The 20,767-nt window shown below is 46.5% G+C and overlaps 1 protein-coding gene across 18 annotated transcripts in view; it reads right to left on the reverse strand.

Annotated features, from left to right (window-relative positions):
• LOC100119465 (polypyrimidine tract-binding protein 1) overlaps nucleotides 1-20,767 on the reverse strand; it is a 455,850-nt gene that overhangs the window by 50,412 nt on the left and 384,671 nt on the right. For all 18 annotated transcript variants that reach the window (XM_016988895.3, XM_031921112.2, XM_032595739.1 and 15 more), the window contains one exon: nucleotides 9,983-10,168. In XM_016988895.3, the coding sequence (XP_016844384.1) occupies nucleotides 9,983-10,168 (186 nt within the window). The remainder of the gene's footprint in view (nucleotides 1-9,982; nucleotides 10,169-20,767) is intronic.

Raw genomic sequence — 20,767 nt, forward strand, 5'->3', positions numbered from 1 at the left:
GCGAGCGCGATTCTCGTGAATTCTGCTTCGTTGAGCGTTTCTTGGCGTTATACCTTATACGCGACGCTGACGACGTTGCTAATTAACACGTCGTATAAATTCCGCGATCCTTTATTTTACTTCACCGCCTACTTGGGAAGGGTTATTGCAAGACGTTTTTCCGATCGCGGAAGATTGATCAAGGTTAGGAACCGCGCTGTGGAAATGAATGTCGAAACGTTTCTCGAAAGTAATCAATCGGCGAGGGAAACTTATTAAATTACGCGGTTGATTCAAAGCGTCCGTGAAAAATTATCATTGTAAATCCGAGGTGTAATTGGCAAAGTTCGGATGGACTTAATTATACCCGAGAGAGCGTTGATAAAATAACGATAAGGCCGACAGCTGCTGCGGAGGCACAGCAGAGAGGCTCGATTAAACTCCGACCATTGCCAGGCGAATCCGCACGAGCGCGCACGCGTTGCCATATTTTCGACGAACGCGGAGAGCAAGGGGAGACTGCGATACGGTCTATAAGAAACTTCTCGTAACGCAACACGAGAATCTTTACTGCCTGACGTTTTTCCATAATTGCGTGTCGGATTTGCATAAGATTTGACATCATTTTTTCGAATATTACCGTTATATCCAAGCTAGTTTCGCAGCATTTTGGAGAATCTATGGTAAAAACTCCCAAAATAATCTTCATCGTCGAAAAAGATACGAGCGGTGCGGATGCAATTGGTCGAAACACCCACACAGTCTCGAGAAAGCAGCCAAACGTTAAGTTCCGTTTATGATGGTAATACTTATCGCTCAACGGGATCTTCGTCACGAAGAGAGACGCACTGGCTCTTCTTGCAGTCGTTACGAGCGGACGTTACGAGCGGAAAGGGAATTTTACCGACTGGCGCTTTCGATCTCGGAATCAAAATCTCCCTTGCGCGTCTTCTTCTTCTTCTACTTCGGGATTTTCAGAGTCGCTGTCTTTTGGACCGAAGTACAAGAACAAAAGTCTTTGTATTCGTTTAATTAAATTAATCTCGCTTTTACTACGGCTCGTAATTAATAATACCCTTCACTTTGTGCTTTTAATCGACGTTTGATCGGTGTTTATACAGAAACATTCGACGACTTGTATAATAATTATACGATGGATTTTCGAGGCACGACTTTTCGAAAAATGTTCAGGGTAAATAGCTAAATTCGCTCTCAGGCTGTATACTATTACCCAGACGGGCGGTATATAGCAGGTAAGTTGATAGGCGAGGGAGAAAAGTGGGCTAAGATGCTGGATGCGAAATTGCGATATCGCTCCTAACTGAATAACTGTACTAATCGTCTTACGCCACGCCGAGAGAGGAAAGGCTCTATTTTCCTTAAGTGGCAAACCTCGCGAAAATGATCCCCTTAGCCTGCGCTGCGTGATATATAAGTGCGCCGGCGTCGTTGCTCGCCGAATAAATACCAGACTTTACGCACTACTTTAGAACGCCTCTGAACTGTATTTTTCGAGCTGCGAAATTAAATCAGCAGAAGGGCTCGATTATTCACGTGTACGGCGACACTTTTTTATAATAACGCAGTAATTTTTTTCACTCGCAATTAAACAACGAGGAATGAAGTTGCATTCACCAGCGAAAGAAGAACCCACGTAAAAAAGTTTTGCCCACCGCATCGACTCCATCAGGCTAAAAAATGAATGGAAAGAGAACGCCCGAGTACATACACCATCGTCATATTTTGAAGTTTCGCTTTTTCAAACCGAAAAAGCAAAGAACGCGCACAAAAAGCTCGCTCGCGTTGTCTTTCCCCACAGCCGCCTATGGCAAGGAAAACAATTAATCGAGTCCCGCAATACTGGCTTCTATAGAAAAGCACTACCTCATTCCCTCTCTCAGGTGTGTGTGTGTGCGTGTAACATGACGTAGCATAATATCATCTCGTACAAAAGTTCGCCGACGCGCATGTTTGGATAATCGCGCTTTGCATTGCACAGTACAGACCGAGTGGATTGATTTCAGATTGGAAAACTACAGCTGGAATTCCAATCTGCATTCCAAAATTTCAGGTTTCGCTCTCGCAAATCAACCGGTTTCAATCGCGCACTGGCTCTAAATTAATCATCCGTGCAGCGTTCAATCGCAGAAAACCCAGCGCGGCGAATAGTGCTTTCCCTGCCTAAGGGCCTTTCGCCGTCGAAAGACTGCGCGCACACGTCCCTCGTTTCCACTCCCGCACGTATACCGGGAGAGAGCAGTGCGCGGTAATAATGCATGCCACAGGGAAAACAAACGCTGCCGCCGCTGTTCCGGCCGAAGGAATGGAACGAGCTCACGCGTCGACATTTTTCAAACGTCTGCTGCTGCTGCTGCTGTCCCTCTCCCCCCCAGTATCCCTCAGGGGCTTTTTTCTGAAATATTCACAAAAATAAGGGTGGCGCGCGCGGAGCTTTTATCCGGGTCGAAAGTCGGCGCGCGATGTGTGCGTGTGCTGTATGTGAAGGAAAACGATGTGTATAGCTAACAATTAAGGGCCGGCTGGTACTCGTTTTTCTTGCTTATATGTACAAAAAAGGGTGTATTAATATTTAGAGTGAGAGTGAGAGAGCGCCGGATGATTTGTTGATGCCGATGAATTACTGAAAAGTTGCATGTGTTCGCGGAGGGGCTACCACTGCGCTCATTGGGTGATGGATGGACGCGAGCGATGTTGTGGGTGCCCAAGGGGTGAGATTCACTTTTTTTCAGAGAAGCGTGCGTGGTTTCGTTTTGAAAATGTTTGCAACGAGCACGATGAACAAAAACAAAATTGAAATGATAAATTAATATTCGACCTGATGGGCGCGGTAAATTTGCTGCCGCAGTTAATAAACTATTATAATACACACGGCCAATTGATACAGGCGCAGCTGAAATCATTGCTCATCAATGCAGACCGTAATGAATTTCAGGTTCAACGGATATAAATTGCAGCGACGAAACGAGAAGCGGTGCGCTCGTGATCGTCGTTAAAACTCCGTTTTAATTATTATTTTTAAACGACGAATCGAGTGCTTAAAATAAATGACTTGTTTTTCCATCGTGCCTCCCTACGCAATTAAAAAAAACTAAGCGTAACTTCGAGAGTATCGCAGCGCGAACGGGACTGCGATGCGCAAGTGATTCATTTGTCACATCCTCGAGATTTTTTTAAGTCTCTCGAGAGGAGCGTAAAAGCCGCGCACGCGTACAGTGCGCAACTACGAGAGAAGAAGGAAAAGAGTATACGAGGAGGCCAAGACGGAGGTGAAAAAGGGAGAGAGAGAAACAATATACGAGGCGTCTCGCAGAAACAATGCCGCGTCGTACATCATCCAAGACACCCTCCACTAAAAATATTACGCCATCTTGCGAAGGGAAAGCTCGCGCGCGCCCGCGCTCCGAAGGAGCGAGTAAGAGAGGGAGAAACTGCTTTTCGCGCTCGCCGGGTCCGAATAACAATGTGGCCATTGTTGAGAAGAAGAGCGCACATCCGAGCTACATCGGCCTCTGAAATATGCAGGCGCCTTAAGACTCCGGGAAAAGCTCTGGCGCTTAGTCTCTCTCTTTCCTCTTGTTGTTGCGCTCTCGCAGCCGTGAAAACGCCACGGGGGAATTAATTAAAAAATATCGCGGAACCCCGTTGGATTCTCTAACGGGGTTCCGCCTTTTTACTTCTGACGTGTACAGAGCTGCCGTTCTCCCACTCGATAGATCGTCGGATATTCGAATCCTCCGCGGGAATGGGAATGTATGCGCCCGACGACGACGAGCTATTCTGCATGATGGAGATGCGCGCGAAGCTGTGAGAGCTGGATAATTGTATTTTTATGAAAATTCGCGTCTTTCTTCGCACTCACGTAAAAGTATATTACTCGCTGAGCTTTTGTGATCGCCTTCTTGGTAAATCGAGAAATTTTTTAATCAAGGATACTCGCAGTGGAACAAACACGGCTGCAGTCAGACGAGAGGAGAGAGGATTCGACAATTTCAAATTATAAACATTTGGACCGGCTACACAAAGCTCGACATACAACGTCTTCTGGCGCAACAACTGATTTCAAAAGCACGCGTGCATAGAGCGAGCTTCTCGCGCTGCGCATAGATTTATCAATAATTACAGTGCGCCCTGGAATTAGCTGTGCGCAAGAGAGAGAGAGAGAGAGAGAGAGAGAGAGAGAGAGTAGGCGGAGCGGCTGCCTGGATAATGCCTGAATTACAGAGCTGCGGAAGTGTGCCGGCATTTCGGCTTGGCTATATAGAGGTGCAGAGATGCTAAAGCCTGAGCCGCTCGAAACTCACGTCGGCAGGCTCCTCTCGTTCGCTCCATTTCTTACTCAGCACGCGCCCCAGCGAGCGATATATACCTATACGCGCAGTCGAAAGTCTATTCAATTATACTCGAGTGAACTGCGTGTATGCGAAACTTGTTTGGCTCCGCATAAGCTTTGTGCGTATCGTGATTGTCCGAGTTTTGAAGTTTACGCCAGATTAAGCAGCGAAACTGTATTTAAACAGTTGCGTTTTATTTCTCCAAAAAAAAAAAAAATTGTTCCATCGTATAAAAATACGCCAGAGGTGCGACGGCTTGTTTTGTTTAATTTAAAAAGTATGCGTTATTGAATTTTCGCGTATATTGTGCGTGTGTGCTTTTCATTCCCTCTCTCGCGTCTTTTCTGCGTTTCTATACAGCGAACATATTTTTCTCTCGCGTGTATATTTTCGAAGTCAAAACAAAAAGGGGAAAAAATATATGAAAGTCGATGCTGCTCACAAAGTGGAAATCCATCTGGAACCCCTCGAGCGTTTTGCCATATATGAATCGATATGGGCGGCCGGATCCATGTCACGAGAAGATTGCCAAATAGATTCATTAAAGAACCAGAAATTGAAAGTATTTCAGCCATTCCAAAAAAGGAGCGTTGTTTGCTGTATGTACAGGAGATTACGAGGACGCTCCCCCTTATTTTTGTTTCGTGTATTGTATACCAGAAATCGAACCAATAAGATATATCTATACCTATACCTTCGTAACGCACATCAGAAAGAAAGGAAAATCTTCAATTATTCGCCAGCGAAAACATTGCGCGAATACATTGGAATGAATTGAAGTTTGAAAACTAAAGATTCCCGCGCGGCAGTGAAAGGACGCGCGCGCAGGAGTAATGCGCATCAGATATGCTTCGTCGGCGGACACGTCTCTCATCCCTGCGCGCTCGCTCGTCCGACAAACTCTCAGCGATTTTTTACGACACTTTTATAGCCGTTCACCTCGGGCTCAGGCTCTTTTTAATCTCTCGGCAGTTCGGAGCAGGAGAACAACGCGCGGCAGCCGCGTAAAGCAAAGTTACCGCGAGAGAGCTCGCTTCGTTATGTTGCTGCTACCAGTAGCAGTAGCAGTAGTAGGGGTAGTAGTAGTAGTTGGGGTGGGAGGAGGCTAGTTTTTACGAGCTGTAGCTTTAAAAGGGTGCGCGAGCGCGCGCGCGAACAACTTTCGACCAGCGCCATTAGTGCCACTGCTTCGTGGCTCTCTCGTTCCTTCTCGTATAAATTTGACGAGGCAAGGCAACGAGAGTCTATATACAAGCGCGTTGCTGAACTCTACACGTGTATTTATCTCGCGAATGCTCGACTAATGAGTGCGGTGTGCAATTTTTTTTCTATCCTTTTTTTTCGAGAAAGTATTCGAAAGAATATATTTCAGCTTTGGTACTCTTTTGTATAGTCGATACTGTTGTTTCGTTGGGGGTGGTTTTATTGAAGATTGTTTTTTTTTTCACCACGAGAGATTCTTTTGTTGTTATTTTATTCCATTGAAAAAACATCTATGGATGCACGCGGTATGGATTGTTATTGAAATTCAACGAAAGAATAAAACTAACGCATACCAAGGCAAAGATAAAAAGCAATAAACATACAGATGAATAGGTATGTGCTTTCGCATGCTAATATTATGTTGGTGTGAAAAAACTGCAATACACATAAAGAGTAGGCTGCAGGATTTAAAATTGTATTAGAAAAGCATAACACGCGTACACGCACAAGCTCACCAAAGGCGAGACGCTAACAAAAGTCCTCTTCCACCGAGGTACTTCGTGAGATTGAATCTCGCCTTTTTGTTTTTCTTAGACACCAACGTGTACCATCGATCTTTTATAGTAAATCGACGGTTGAACTTGACGAATGGAAGGAAGAAATCTGATTCGCAAAAGAAAGGACATTTGCAACTCAAAAATTCACGCATCGCTAAATCTTTTCACGGTCTAAAAAAATTATTTTTGGAGACGGTATTTCCATTCGCCGAATATTTTAATCAGGTTAAAATTTTGTTCGACGAAGCAGTTGATGAACAAATTCTTGGCGTATCTCGTGGCCCGGATAAACATTTAATTTCGATTAAAAATATACACACACTCGACTATAAAAAAATCTACAACATAGACATAGAGTCCATCGTGAAAAAAAAAGAGAGAAGTAAACTCTGACGAAGCGCTATCAAGGCGTTATTTTGACGCCTCTCCGCGTAAGGGAGCAAAAGGGCCAAGCGTAAATTAATTACCAGGCAGCCGAACGTAAGCTCGCTCCCTTTCGCGCGGCGGCTGCAAACGAGAGAGAAGAAAAAGACGCCGGCTGGGGAAGGAGGCGCGAGAACGAGAGAAGAGTCTAATTTGCGGGGCGTACGACCTTAAAGCTCCGAGACGTCTTTATTAAACGAGTCCAGAGCCGTGGCGACTCTCGCCCTTATACCTCAACCGACATATTACTCAGGGGGGCGAGTAGCTGCGCGCATTAACGCGAGCCACCCTTGCCGCCGCCGCCACCATTCTTTTCGGCCTCAAAGGTAACTTTATCTTTGCGCCAGCTCTTTTGCCCCATCTCTCTCTCTCTCACTCTCACTCGCCCCTACTAGGACGACTTGTTTTCTCATCTCTGCGGCTGCTTTCTCCTATACGTGTGACTTTGCTCATTCCGAGCACGAAAAATTACTTAGCCGATGTCCATCGCGGATAATCAAGGTGATGGTGGAGCAGATTTTCACGGATTGATCGCCGCGAGTAATCCCGATAAAAGCCACACGGTGTTTGTTCTTATCAACGGCGTTGCGAGAGAATAACATTTCTGAATTAATTTTTTAACGTCCCGGCCAGTTATGCGTGATATACGATTACGTCGTTCGCAGCGCCGGCGGCGGGCATTTGAGGGCGCAGAAATTGCTCGTAACTTTTTATGATCAATAGGGAATATATATGTGGCGTTATTGGTTTTGAAAGGGCTATAATAGAAACGAAATGATACGACGTTGCAAAATTTCGATTTGTTCCCGCGGGATTTCGTTTATCCCACTGCGCGAAGGCGTTTCTTTCTTTAAACGTACGCTGAGGTAGGAGCGACGACTTTACGACTATACCCTGCGCAGCTTCTCTTCCCCAAAAGAATCTAGTACACCACAGCGGTGGCAATAGCTACTTAACGGATTTCGGCAGTTAGCAGCACTTCGTGGAATCGCAATTCGGCTGCTATACGGCCTCATTTGCTCGGGGCGGCGGCGAGCTGATGACCATTATTTTCTCCCCCCAAGCTGCCCGCAGCGCCGCAAACGAGCGCATTTCCGAAATCCGCGCGGCGGCATTTCTTCATGTCCACGCGCGCGGCTAGTTGCGTGCTGGGACAAAGATCGGCAATTTGGCGAATTTTTATGGAGTCGAGGTTATGTCTTGAACTAGCCACAAATTGAATCTTGCTGAGGTGGCTGCGGATAATTTTCTTGTAAATTTTCGGGGGAACTCTCTGCTGTTTCTGATATACAACAATAGTAGTCCGTGCAGTGATATCAATCTCCTTTTCCCTCTGATACCTCGTAAAGCTACACCCACGGAGATACCTCTTAACAAATACAAGCGCGAGCTTGGTCGAGTAAAAAGAAACGGAGTGAGTTGCTAAAAGTTTAAAGCTGACGAAATCATAAATAAGCGAGGCACGCGGCGGCGGCAAGTGTCTTTTAAATACTTAAACAAGGCGATAAGCGAGTTTTCAGCAGACGCGCGCAGGCAGCAATCATCTCCGTACAGCGCGGCAGCATACAGCCCTGGTGTATAACTAGAAGATGAACAATGGACGACCTCGTTACATTTTCAGCTCTTGATAGTTAAGCCGCCGCTGCCAGGGCGCGCGAGCGAGCGAGCGTCTTAGTGCTAAGCCGCGAAACGACTCTCGCGGAGACGGCGCCCTGGCATTAACGACATTCATACCGAGAGCGTCACACACAAAACGACGCCCCTTCCATATTCCGTAGATACGTATGCGAACATACATTTTCCTGGCCCGGCTTTCACGTCGATTGCTTTTCGCCGTCGTTTTTAGGCCGCCCGCCGAGAAATCATTTGGCCCCGAGGCGATTCGCGCCCCGAAGACAGACGGAAGCACTCTTGCGTGCGCCTCTTATATTCTCTCGCACCCGCTCTCGCCGCCCCCTTTGTACAGTTCGTTCTCGGGCTTTAGAGTCTTTCTCTCACTCTCTCCTTTTCTCTCCTGGTTCTCGCTGGCTCCCACGAGAAATCGGCTTCGCACGCCCGGGACTCTTTCTCCTTTTTTCTATACTGCTGCGCTGCTGTTAACCTTCGAGTCTTTGCGATTTTTTTGAGGTTTTTGTCGAGGGTCGCGTGTGTATGCGTTACTCCCTGTCGGGACGGTGCAAATTAATTAAAGTGCCGGAGAGAAGATGCGGTATAAGTTCGAGTTAATATTTGCAGATAGCGCGTGATTCAAAGTCTCTTTGGGCTGATGGGAGAGGATTCTATTCAGTCGAATTATCGAGTTTGCTCTGCTTTCGATTAATCCGAGTATGATGTGCTCAAAGAAAATCTCTACTACGACTGATTACTTTTCACTCGTGCCAACTGAAAACTAGCTGTTGATCTCAGTTACTTAGAGGGGAAATTAGTTTAATTGAGGGTTTGAGTGAACCGCAAGGATAGTCTGGTCGTTTTCAATAAAAAAATAGTGGAAAGCCCCGTTATTCGCCACTCAACGTTATATACATTGAGTGAGGGCTTTTCAAACCATGGGTAGATCGATGTTGGATAAAGTCAGGATAGAAGAAATTTCCTGGCATACTTCTGTTATAACGGGTCTATAGTGTGCTATTTAATCATGCACTAGAAATATCGCACTCATATACGATCAGATTAAAAAGCCACGTTTTAATCAAGCCAGAAATTCAGTCTTTAAATACTATAGTATACAACAGTAGCTCAAAACTCAAAAACTAATGGACAGCCAGAGACCAATTTCGCGGTATCGAATTCATTTAAAACACGGCCGGGAACGGAGCTAAAAACTATTAAATCGTCGATATCAATTACTCGCGTAACCGGAAGTCCACGGCAGTGACCGCTATTGATTCCGGTGTATTTTTGCGCGCTACTTTTGCAGTCCGAACTACCCGAAACCGCAGCGTCGATCAACCTTTTAATTTGTAAACGAACTGTTCACCAAAAACACCTATAATTACTGAAGCAACCAAACGTTTAAATCAAGTGCTAAAAACTTGTGTATAAACTCACTAGTCGTGCTAAATGAAGATAGATATACGGAGATCCCGCGAACGTTACAGCAGCAGCAGCAGCAGCGCAGTGTGCAGCCGGCGGGCATGTGCGGGGGCGGATCGTTTATAAATTACGCGAGCATTAATTATGGAGCGCAGTTCCGAGTTCGCGGGAGCGTATTTTGATTGTCTTGACGCGATAGCCCACGGCGGCTAGGAAATGCAGAGGGTCCACTGATTTCTATTTCGCCTCTTTGTTTACATTCCCGAGGCTCTGCTGCCGCTGCCGCTGTGCTGTAAGACCGTACAGGTGTACCGCAGAGATTAACCCCGCAATATCCACAGGCAGCAGCTCGAAATCGCTTCGTCATTGCGTCAATATTTTCTGAAATTATCGCTGCGCGATGACGGGGAACGGAAGAGTTTTGCGTGTACTTACGTTCGACGTGTTGGCGATAGCGTTTGTGGGACTGCCGACGGCGTTGTTGTGTCCCTGGTCGGTCTTGAGTTCCCGGTGATTACTGAACTGAACGTACACGGCCCGGCCGCGCAACTGAGCCGGACACGACGCGCAGTAAGTCACCATCGTGGCCGCCGAACCCTCGTCCGCCATTTCCAAAAATGCCTGAAAAAAAAAGAAGGTTCGTTAGTCGTATGCTCGAGAAGATTGTATCTCGATAGAGTTCGTACGGTGTGTATGTTTTTTTAGCGATAAATCACAAATTGCATACAGCCGGGCCGGCGCGCGAATTTTTAATTACATAACTCGATCAGATATCTCTCCCCGCATAAGAAGTCCCCGTAACGAACTACCAAGCGAAAATTCAAAACAAGTCTCCGCACGCGCGCAGAGTTCGCCAAGTCGAAAATTACATCAACTTGACAACTGTCTCTCTCGCCCTCACCCCCCTCTCTCTCTCTCTTAATTGCGAAGGAAATTTATAAATTTCAAAATTTTCACAGAGCTCTGCAGAGAGTCGGGGGTTGAAAAAAAAATGAAGCGGAGGAAGTAAAATCTTCCCTGAGAAGTTGGCCGCGGCAAAGGGAAACGACGAGCACTCTGTAAAGCAAATCTTGAAATTAGTTTCAGTAAATCTCGGCGAGCTGCACACAGCCTCCACTGCAGACTCATTTTTCTCCGCTCGCCAGCTCTCGCGCTTCTCGCTCTCTGCATATATTCCTGCACCCTTTCGCTCTCTTTCTCTCTCGCACTCCCGCGCGCGCGCGAACCTCCTCTTTCATTCTTCTCAATTGTTTCCATTAAACCCCATACCTGTCGCTACGCGGCTTTCTCGTACGCGTACATTTTTCACACTCGGAGCGCGTCTTCGTCTCGGGCCTTGATTAATCTGCATAACTTGCCGCTGAATCTCAAATAGGCTTCAATTTTCGAATAATACATACGCGCGCGCCCTGAATGCGCGAGAGGCAGAGGGTGCGGCCGCCAGCTTCGGCGAAAGAGCTCGCGAAAAGCGATGCACTCTCTGAAAGTTTTAAATGCCGGCTATTTACCGCTTTGAATGCGCGAGAGCGAAATATGGCGCGCAATTTCATTTATGCGCGCGGGGATAACTGATTGGTTGAATAGAATTATCAATGCGATGCGAACGTGATTGCCTGTGTAACTGTATTACCGATAATGCCCTGCATCGTCGTAAAATCGCTGCGTATTTACGAACGAGGTATTGCATTATCGAACCAAATATGTATTCAGTGTTATATCGACGAATTAAATTGTAAACATTCGCGAAAAACGCGAGCGATTGAAAATGCAGCAAAACAATCACTTTTACAATCAGCCTCAAAAGGCTCCACACACAGCAACAACATGGACGACAACGACGAGAGTGAGAGAATGTATATGCGTCGACTCGATAGAATCTCCGAGCATCGCAGCGCAGATGCAGCAGCTCGACGTTATGGGCACATTCTGCGGCAATACGTCAATGCGGCTACTATACTCCCCCGCACATCTCCCAACGGACGCCTGTATAAACTACGGACTGCTGTACCTATACACAACGACTAGCGAGAGCTGTGTACTCGTATACTATACGCCGCATCGAACGCGTGTATACCGTGACGCGCGGAGAGGAGATGACGATGACGATGACGAGGCTATATCTCGCGTGCACACGTACGCGCAGACAGGAGGACGCGGAAGAGGAGAACACACGAAGGAAAAGTTTATCGCCGCGTTGAAAACACTCGCTTAAGTGGCCCGGGCAGAGCGAGCAGCGCGCGGCCAGGAAAACATAAATAACCCGGCCTTCCACGCGCGCACATACTTAAACTCGTTATTCGCGGGCGCACCCTCTTCTTTTCTTCGCGCGGCCCCAAGTGAAAGACGAAAGTCGAGCGAGCCGCGATAAGTGTTGCTTCGCCGTAAACGCCGGGGCTAATCGTGAAATTAACTCGATGAACGATGTGTTATTATTTTATGTCCGACTTTCCGCATCCGATAATGGGAATTGAAAATCTCGAAAGTGAAAGCACGCGAATTAATTGACAATCGCGCGGGCAAACTGCCGAGCATTAAACAGCCGGATACATGCAGGTAAAACCCAGCGGACAATGGAATACGAAAAAGAGAAAAAGCCAAGCGCAGCGGAACACAATGGCAGAGAGCCCGGCAAATTGCCGGTACCGTGCGCGCAAATCCCATGCACGTTTACACGCGGCATTACCGAGCAGCGCGTTCGAAAAAAGAAAAGCTCAGACTCGAACATTTCCGCGATTCATAATTAAAAAAAAAAGAAGAGGAAGCAGACCCCGGGGCACTGCTGTATACGTGGCTCGAAAAATTGATAATTCCCGGCGACTAGGATTCATTATGCATTCGCCGAAAAAAAGCTCGCGCGCGAGAGTTTGCATTATTCGTTCTCCAAGAAATCCCGGCGAATTCGAGTGAGAGCCGTGTTACAGAGAAGTGCTTCCTCGTACAAAGCAAAGAATCGCCGGGGCGTATTTACGTCACGTAACTTTCTTTTTCCTTTCATTCGCGCGCGGCAATCGATACATCGAGGGGCGGGGGGCTACGGTGAAACTCAAAGTGGGAGGGAGAGAATATCTCTCTCTCTCTCTCTCTCTCTCTCTCTCTCTCTCTCTCTCTCTCTCTCTCGCGCGCGAGTCTCGATATAGAAACGAATCTCTGCGAGCGCTTCCGTTATATAAAGCTTAGTCGTTTATTACTCCCGCGGAGAATCGGGGCCCGAGTATGAAAGGAGGCTCTCGGATCTTGAAAAATGATTATCCCGAGAGAAGACGCAACGAATAGGCGAACTTTTGACGCGACGAGCTGCGCCGCACATGCGTACACGTATACGATGATGATACGCGAGAGACAGAACTCGCGCGAGCGCGACGTTTTTATCCCTTTTGTAGTCCGTTGAATATGCAGAAGTGGTGGAGTGAAAAGGAGGACACGCGTTCGCGGAGAATAGACGATTAAAAATTTCAACGAGAGGATTACACGCGTCCGTATAGTATGGAAGTGTGCAGTGTTTTATCTTGGAACGAAATGGCGAGAAAGCGGCTGTAAAAGATGAATGTTTGTTGAGCTCTCTCGGATGACGTCTGAAGTGCGACGATAAGAAATGGAGCTGCAGACGCGTTTAAAAATTAGGCGTCAAAGGGATCGAGATAACGAACGATAAATCTGAGTTGTAATAAAAGTTTTCGACTGAATTTGTAGAATTTTTAAAGTTTTTACCAGGACGTTCGTCAGATGGAAAATTTACATGAAAATTGGCTATGGCGTAGTATCCCGCAGGCATTAAGCAAATTCAAACGGCCCTTTACGGCGAACCCAACGATATTAATGAGAATTCACAAAATCACAGCTACACGAAAAGAAGTCCTATTTGTAAACGGCGCCGCTTTGAAGTGCTGCAGTTCCAGGGAAAAATGCTCTCAAATCTGGAAAATACACACGCTGGGTGAGTCCGTAATTAATTAACCCACCCCGTAAAAAAAGAATGGAGCGAAAAATTCTCCTAAAAAAGTGTCCAGCGAAGTTATACATCTCTCGCGGGCGTTTCCCGCGCTAAAAACAAAGTCGCGCGGCGCAGAGGGGACAGTAGTCAGTCAGCCAGCCGGTACGGCCGGTTAACTCGATTTTCCGTCGCGCTCTCTGCACGTCATATTCACGCCCGCGCGCGCGACAGTAGAGCCAAGCGTTGAATGCGAAGAGCGGGACGCGAAGTCCAATTTCCGAATGCCCAACGAGGAGGTTTGTCGGACGGGGGAAGGGGTCATCAGGAAGCAATGTGCCGGGAGTCGTATTTTCCCCGGGCTTCGGCGGGCAGCTACTACTGCTACTGCTGCTGCGCCGTGACCCTTTTTTGCGCTTTTAAAGCGAATGCTCGGCGCTTTTGCTGGCCTGCAGAAGGATGTAAGAGACCAGGGTTTGATGTCGAAGGAAGGACAGGACGTCGAGGAAAATCATTAGTGGATATTTTTTGGCATTTTTGTACGGCGGAGCTTTATGCCCTGGCTTTTCAAAGATATTCAGCAAGAGATTTTATTTTATGTTTTGAAAGCCTCGGGGATAAACGATGATTGGATTTTCGATAAAAAAAAACACTTTGACTTCTTTCTACGGCACGAAGGTCGAAAAAGCACTTCAATTACCGCGAAAAGAGCTCGCGGCGATTATCAATTTTTTTAATGATGCAAAGGTTGCGCACTGTAGCGAGATGTATAATGACGTCAATGCATCGCACTTTATTTTTTAATTAACGAAGTTCTCATGTCTTGCTTCGGGACTAAAAAATAATACGACGTTTCGAGATAATGCAAGAGCTATAATAAACATCCTTTGAAAACCAAGAACTTGCATTTTACCAGTGCCTCGGCTACAATCGAAAACCGATTTTTCACGAGACCAGCGAACGAATATTTTTAATCGAATCTTCAAAGCAAAAAATATCCCACCCCAGGTAGCAGCGTCAAACCTGCAGTCAGCAGTCACGATGGCCTCGTCTCCCAGCGGTGGCGATTCCGCGTGCGAATCGGGAATTATGTTCCGGCGTGGCCATAAGCGAAACTTCGTTAGCGTTAGCGCCGTTTTCATCGTAATGACGCATAGAACGCGGCCGGCTCTCGCGGAATCACCTTTGCGACGTGAGCGCTCGCGCGGCGCACCTCGTGTGTGTGTGTGTGTGTGTGTGTGTGTGTGTACAAACGAGGCGACGCGCGCGTCACCGGAAATACAAGGGAGAGGGTGAATCGTGAATTCGGCGACGATTGCCGCTGGTCGACCGAATGGAAAAAAAATCGGGAATTCGAATTGCTAACGCGTTCATCTTCGAATTTTGTTCACTTCTGAATGAAAAGCGCGCGCGCTTTTTCAATCGAGAAAATCGATCCGAAAATCAAGTTTCGCGTATACGCTGCAGTCGTAAAAATAACGCGCAGTCTTTCTCACGCGCGATTTACCACAGAGCGAAGCCGCTGTACTCGCATTACAAGCGTCGCAGCAACAGCTTTCCCGCGGGCGTTTTATCGCGATGGTCGAACGAAGCGAGTAAAGTGTGTACAAGTGAACGCGAGCATCCTCTTCCCTCGAAAAAGTGGCGCGGGAAGGTCACTTCAAACCCGCAGAGCGCGGCGAACGACGCTATTATAGGGCACTTCCGGGCCGGATTGAAAAGCCATGGAGCACCTAAGTCGGTCCAATTCCGAAGGAAAATAAGAAGGAGAAGAGAGTGGAAGCTCTATCTCCTCTCTCGAGCGCAATAGAAGAAGAGAAGAAAGAGATCGGAAGTATCTCTTTTGAAATTCGGACGGTGAGCTCGTGGGCCCATTACAAGGGTGCGCGCGGTGCTGCTAGCGGCTCTCTTCCATTCGCGAGTGCTCGTTTATAGCCTCGTATTTTTCTTGGCGCAAGAGCGCGGATGATTATTATTTTACTGGTATACGTACGGCTGCGAGTCGTGTGAGTGCACGTGGGATGTGAGGATGAAATAATGGCAGCAGGGAAGAGTCGAAAATGTGAAAAATAAAGATTACTATAGGTGGGATTGGGTGGGTCGAATGGATTTCTTTTTAATGAGTAAGTCATCAAGAATGTTTGTAAAGTAGTAAGGCAATATTTCCCGGTATTTGCACATGAAACGCGTTTTTATTCCATATCAACTTCAGTAAATTGCCTCTTATCCTAACAATTTTCTTTCTTTCGCTTCTTTCACTTCAATCTTGCTTTGTTTCGACGAAATAGAAATTTAAAAAAGAATGCAGGAACAGAAGCATTACAGCAAAAGCAATGACAAGCGAAAAAGGGGGGTCAAAGGAAAAGCCACGGAACTAACTACCGTTTCGCTTCCAACCCTGCCGCTGAAAATCACAGCTGCTGCTTTGGCTTCCAGAATCTCGAATCTTCCACTGAAATCTCGATCTTGTACGGATTACTCCACGAGAGAAGCCCTTGTCATTTTGTGAAAAGAAAAACGATATTGCTGGAAGATTCTCGGAATCCTCATATCCAAAAGAGGTTACGTATTATGACAAATTATTTTACATGCGCAGATTCCAAAAGTACTTGAAAAGAGATGACTTAACACTTCTTCTACTGGCTGTAACAGTCTTAATTGAGTAACGACATTTTAAAAAGCTGTTTGCATCGGACGTATAAGGAAGTTTCGACCCAATTAAAACTTTATAAGAAATAAACCGGCGTAGAGGTTCATCAATTTGAGCCTTTTAAAGCCTGATTAAAGCCGGATTGTACTACTTGTAGCTCGCAAATCGAGCAATGCGCACGAGATAATTAATCGAGACTGATAAGGAAATAAAACTTTATTGAGGAAGATTGATTATAATGAATGTTATACAAGTAAGTACTTTTTCGCTCAAGCTTGGCACTCGACTAACTCGAGCCATCCCGACGCTCTCCAGCAACCCTGTCTTTTTTTCTAAACAATTTTGTTTTTGTGCATCCGCTTGCCCGGCAACCGTAGTTCGCTCCCTTGACAATTGAATCGCGGCTTTCCGTCCGCGAGAAAACCTTTTGTTTCCTCGCCACGTGCCCTTCTATTTCCGATCTTTGATCGAGGAAGGGGAAAAGCGGCCCCGAACAATCCATGATTGTCGTGCACGCAGCCAAATTCGCATTCCAAAACAACGTGAATGCATATGATTCATTTTTCTTTTTATTTTAGGTTAAACCCAGTAACCGAACAAGCAGCTTTTTGGCAATGCTTGAGACCGTAACACTACTGAATATTTCATTCGAAGCTGCACTCAATATCCCAAGTACTAATCTTTTGAGAACTTTCTTTTAATTTTTACAAAAAGTGTCGAGCGGAAAAATGTATTAGATCCACTTCACTTCATTTGAATTTTCTAGTATATAACCGCACGAACTTTTATCCTCAAATAAGAAATAGTTTAATCTTTTCCTTGAAATATACTTTATCCTCCAGCTAATCTTAATTCTGTGGCAATATTATCTTCCACGAAACAAATTTCTAATAATCGAGCTTGACTGACGTCTTTCACCTTAAAAACTTGCTAAAGGCGCTCGAGAAATTGTTCCATGAAATCAGGCTGCAATCGCCAAGTTTCATTATTTCGAAAAATGCTCCAAACATCGCGTCTCTCACAAAGATCCACAGATTCACGTCGATATTAAAAAAGGATTTATTACACATACCAAATCCACCGGCAACTTTATTTTTTTCTTACAAAGTGAGACGAAATTTCGGAGCCTCCTTTCCTTAAATAAGCAAACTGCTGCCGTCGCAGAAGGGGCTGAAGCAGCAGCAGCATCGGAGAAGGAAAAAGAAGCAGCAGCAGAAACCGAAAGACGAAGGAATAACTGCTGCAACAGCGTGGAGGGAGTGTACATGGAAAAGTGGGGGCACGAGAGAAAAGCCCAGGCTGCTTGGAATATGAATGTAATTTATCCCGGCTATATAAGGCGAGATGCGAAACGGAGCTTTCCTCCGGTACGCGCGCGTTGCTGCGAAAGTGTACTTTTGAACTCTGCAGCGATGCGCGTTATGTTCGTCTCTCTCTCCCACTTAAAAGAATGTTCCTCCTCTTCTCACTTATTTTCCGGCGGCCTTCTTTATTTCTCACTGATTTCCCGCTCTCCTCCACAGCAACAGCAGCGGCGGCACTGTGCATAAGCGCAGTGTAGAAGAGAGAAATTCACGTCTCCGGCTGCTTCTTCTCCGTCTAATTACCGTTCCAACGGTTGCCGCCGCCGGCAGCGTCTTTCTCTCGCTTCGCTTATATTCGCTCATCGTTTTTTCCTCACGGCGAACGAGCGCGGCGCGCGCGGTTTCTCTTAACGCCGAGAGACGAGAAGGAGGAGATGCAGGAGGAGGAGGAGGTTGTTAAGAGAAGCGCGCTCGGCTGAATCAAAGAAATATTATATCATTAATATCTGCCTTGGAATGCAATAGGCGAGAGAGACTCCCGGGAGCCGCGCGGGCGTGCGCTGTCTTCCTTTATCTGCAGCATCGTTCCCGAGAGCGTAAAGAAATCGCTTCTTGGCAAGATCTTAACGTTTCTCTTCCTCTTTCTCTCGTCTTCTTCTTCCTCCGACACTACCGTTCCTTGTATAAACGCGAATCGACGCGCGAGATGTTGCCCGTTTTATTGGGCGCTCATTTTAATGGATGCTATGCTATGCTGCTGCTACTGTTCCGCGAGAGGATGTCGATGTGTACGAGCGTAGGAGCGACTCGTCGGATATGCTTCTGCTCTGCCGCTTTGAATTATGGGAGGGAAAGAGAGAGAGAGAGAGAGAGAGAGAGAGAGAGAGAGAGAGAGAGAGAGAGAGAGAGAGAGAGAGAGAGAGAGAGAGGAGAGCCAGAGAAATTGTAATTGGCACGTATTAATCATTTGCGCGCGCTCTCTGGGCTGGCTGCACGCATATCTTATTGCGAAGGTAGACGTCGTTTCGTGCCTGTGCGAGAAGCGCGAAAATTTTATTGCACGGCGAATTCTTGCTCTGCCTCCATTGTTGTGAGGAAATTCTTTCAGAACTGAATACTCAAATATTCAGTTAAAGGTACTAATTTCAATGAAGAGAAATCCGCAGCTGAGATAATGTTAATGCACCAATTAATGGAAATCGATCGGGAAATCATCCGGCGGGATATGGATGAATTGTATTGGATCGTTATTATGATGGAGAATAAAAGAGAGTGATTCTGAGAGTAAGCAAGTGAATGCCAGGAGTTTATCAGAGGACACAATAGGTACATAGAAATATCGAAGAGTATTTATTTTACGAGTACTGTGCCTGCAAATTGGGTCATTTACAACTAATTGGAAGAATATTCCCGATCACAAGGAGCACTCCAGCAAACAAGAAAAGCGAAAGAAATTCTCTTGCGCATACCCATCATTACATTACACGCCCACAACGTTACACCACGCTACCATCGAAAGAATAATAAAAGAAGCCTGATCATGCAAGATAGGCCGAGCGTCGCGAATATATCTCGATAATTCGACAGGCTCTCGAGCTACAGCCTCGCTTAACCGTTGTTTACGGCTTATGGGTCCGTTCGACGCCACGCGACGGCGCTACTCGCGCAATGGCAGCTTAAGTGAAGAATACACTTAGGGAAGCTGCAGAGCGAGCGGCAGGCAGGTGCGTCCACTTATCTCATATTCAAAAGGCTTGCATAATCGAGCCGCGCGATTACGAGCGCCGCCCGATAAAATTCCAGCCGCGCGCGATAGTGGACGCGATGATCGAGGAATCGAGGACGTGTCGCCACTGCTGCTGCTATACACGTTTGTCTGGATGTGGATTTCACCAGGGGGTAAAAATGTTAGCGTTTGCATCGCTATATTTTCAGAAACATCATGACGCACTCCTCTTTCTCGCGAAAACGCGTTACGGAACGAAAGTAAAAAATGCTCTTCCATAGCCGCAAAAAATTCAAACCAATAAAAGGGTATACGCCTCTCTGCCGCATTTACGACTTACACTGCGCGACGCATCGCTTTTATTTTCAGATCGTTCTCGTAAAAAAGTGGCGATACATACCGCCTTATATAATAAAAAAGCGACGGGGCGCGTATCCATCCGTGCGAAATAAAAGAAAAATCTGGTATAGCAAACATAGTTCTGCACATCCACGCAAATGCACACAAATATTTTTAATTTCTCTCAACAAAAGCATCGCGACTCCTCTTGTCAGCCCCCCCCCCCCCCCCAATATCACGTTTCGTATGAGCATCATCGAAAAATCTGAAAAATAAACTAGAGAGCACCGAGAGAGCGGGGGGGGGGGGGGATTCACTCGATACTCGAGCCAGGAAAGGACTGCGAGGCCCAAATCTAGTGTGCATGTGTGTATGCGGGCATACACCGGTACGCAAAGAGCCTCACACACGGACGAGTGCGGATTGAATATCGAGTTTAATCGAATCGAAAGCGAATCGGATTTCGCACTATCGGGCAAAATGAAGCTCTCTCTTCCTCTCTTTCTCTCGCCAGCTTCGTGCGAGCCGTGACGCTCATCGTTTATATTAATTTCTTTTGCGTTTTGACGTTTCCACCCTTGCGCGTTGCGACCAATCGAAAACAAAACGAAAATAAATTGGGTTGCGACAAGTCCACCGACGCGACTAATCCGCTTTGCTGGAGGTTGCCTATAGCCGCAGTTAGTCTCGGTCTTCGCGTTATTAATCGGTCAGAGCTGGCACGATTGGTCATTGTTTTATCAAAAATCTCACGGTAACAATTTAAGAACTCGTTCTTTATACGTTAAAAATTGAAAAGATCGTAGACATCCAGGAAAGGAGAAGCCCGAAGCGCTAAATCCGACGAACAACACGCGTGCATGTGCAGTCCGAAAGTGCTTCTCGCAAAAAAGTTGCACCGCCGCTTGCTGATCTTGCGACGATGCAGGTATATTATATCAAAAGGTCGCTGCCGTCGGTGCGCGTCGACGTCGTCGAGTTTCCACGCGCATTCCTAGTGCTTCGGCGAAGCGCGATTCTCTATTGGCTGAAACTTTTTCGACGCGAGCGAGAACTTTTCCATCGCGAGTAGATGTATACACGAGCGTGAGGCTCTACTTCTTGCGCTGTACCTTTTTTCGTCACGAAACGAACGCACCGGCTTAGAGTCTGAACAGAGCCTACTTTTTAATTTTCGAGTCTAGCTATGAACGTCATCCTCAGACGAACACAGACGCATGTGCTTGTACAATATATCTCGTTATCCATCAGGGAAAGGATCTGCTGATAGGTC

This window comes from Nasonia vitripennis, chromosome 1 (genome assembly GCF_009193385.2).
Source record: "Nasonia vitripennis strain AsymCx chromosome 1, Nvit_psr_1.1, whole genome shotgun sequence".
Lineage (NCBI taxonomy): Eukaryota > Metazoa > Arthropoda > Insecta > Hymenoptera > Pteromalidae > Nasonia > Nasonia vitripennis.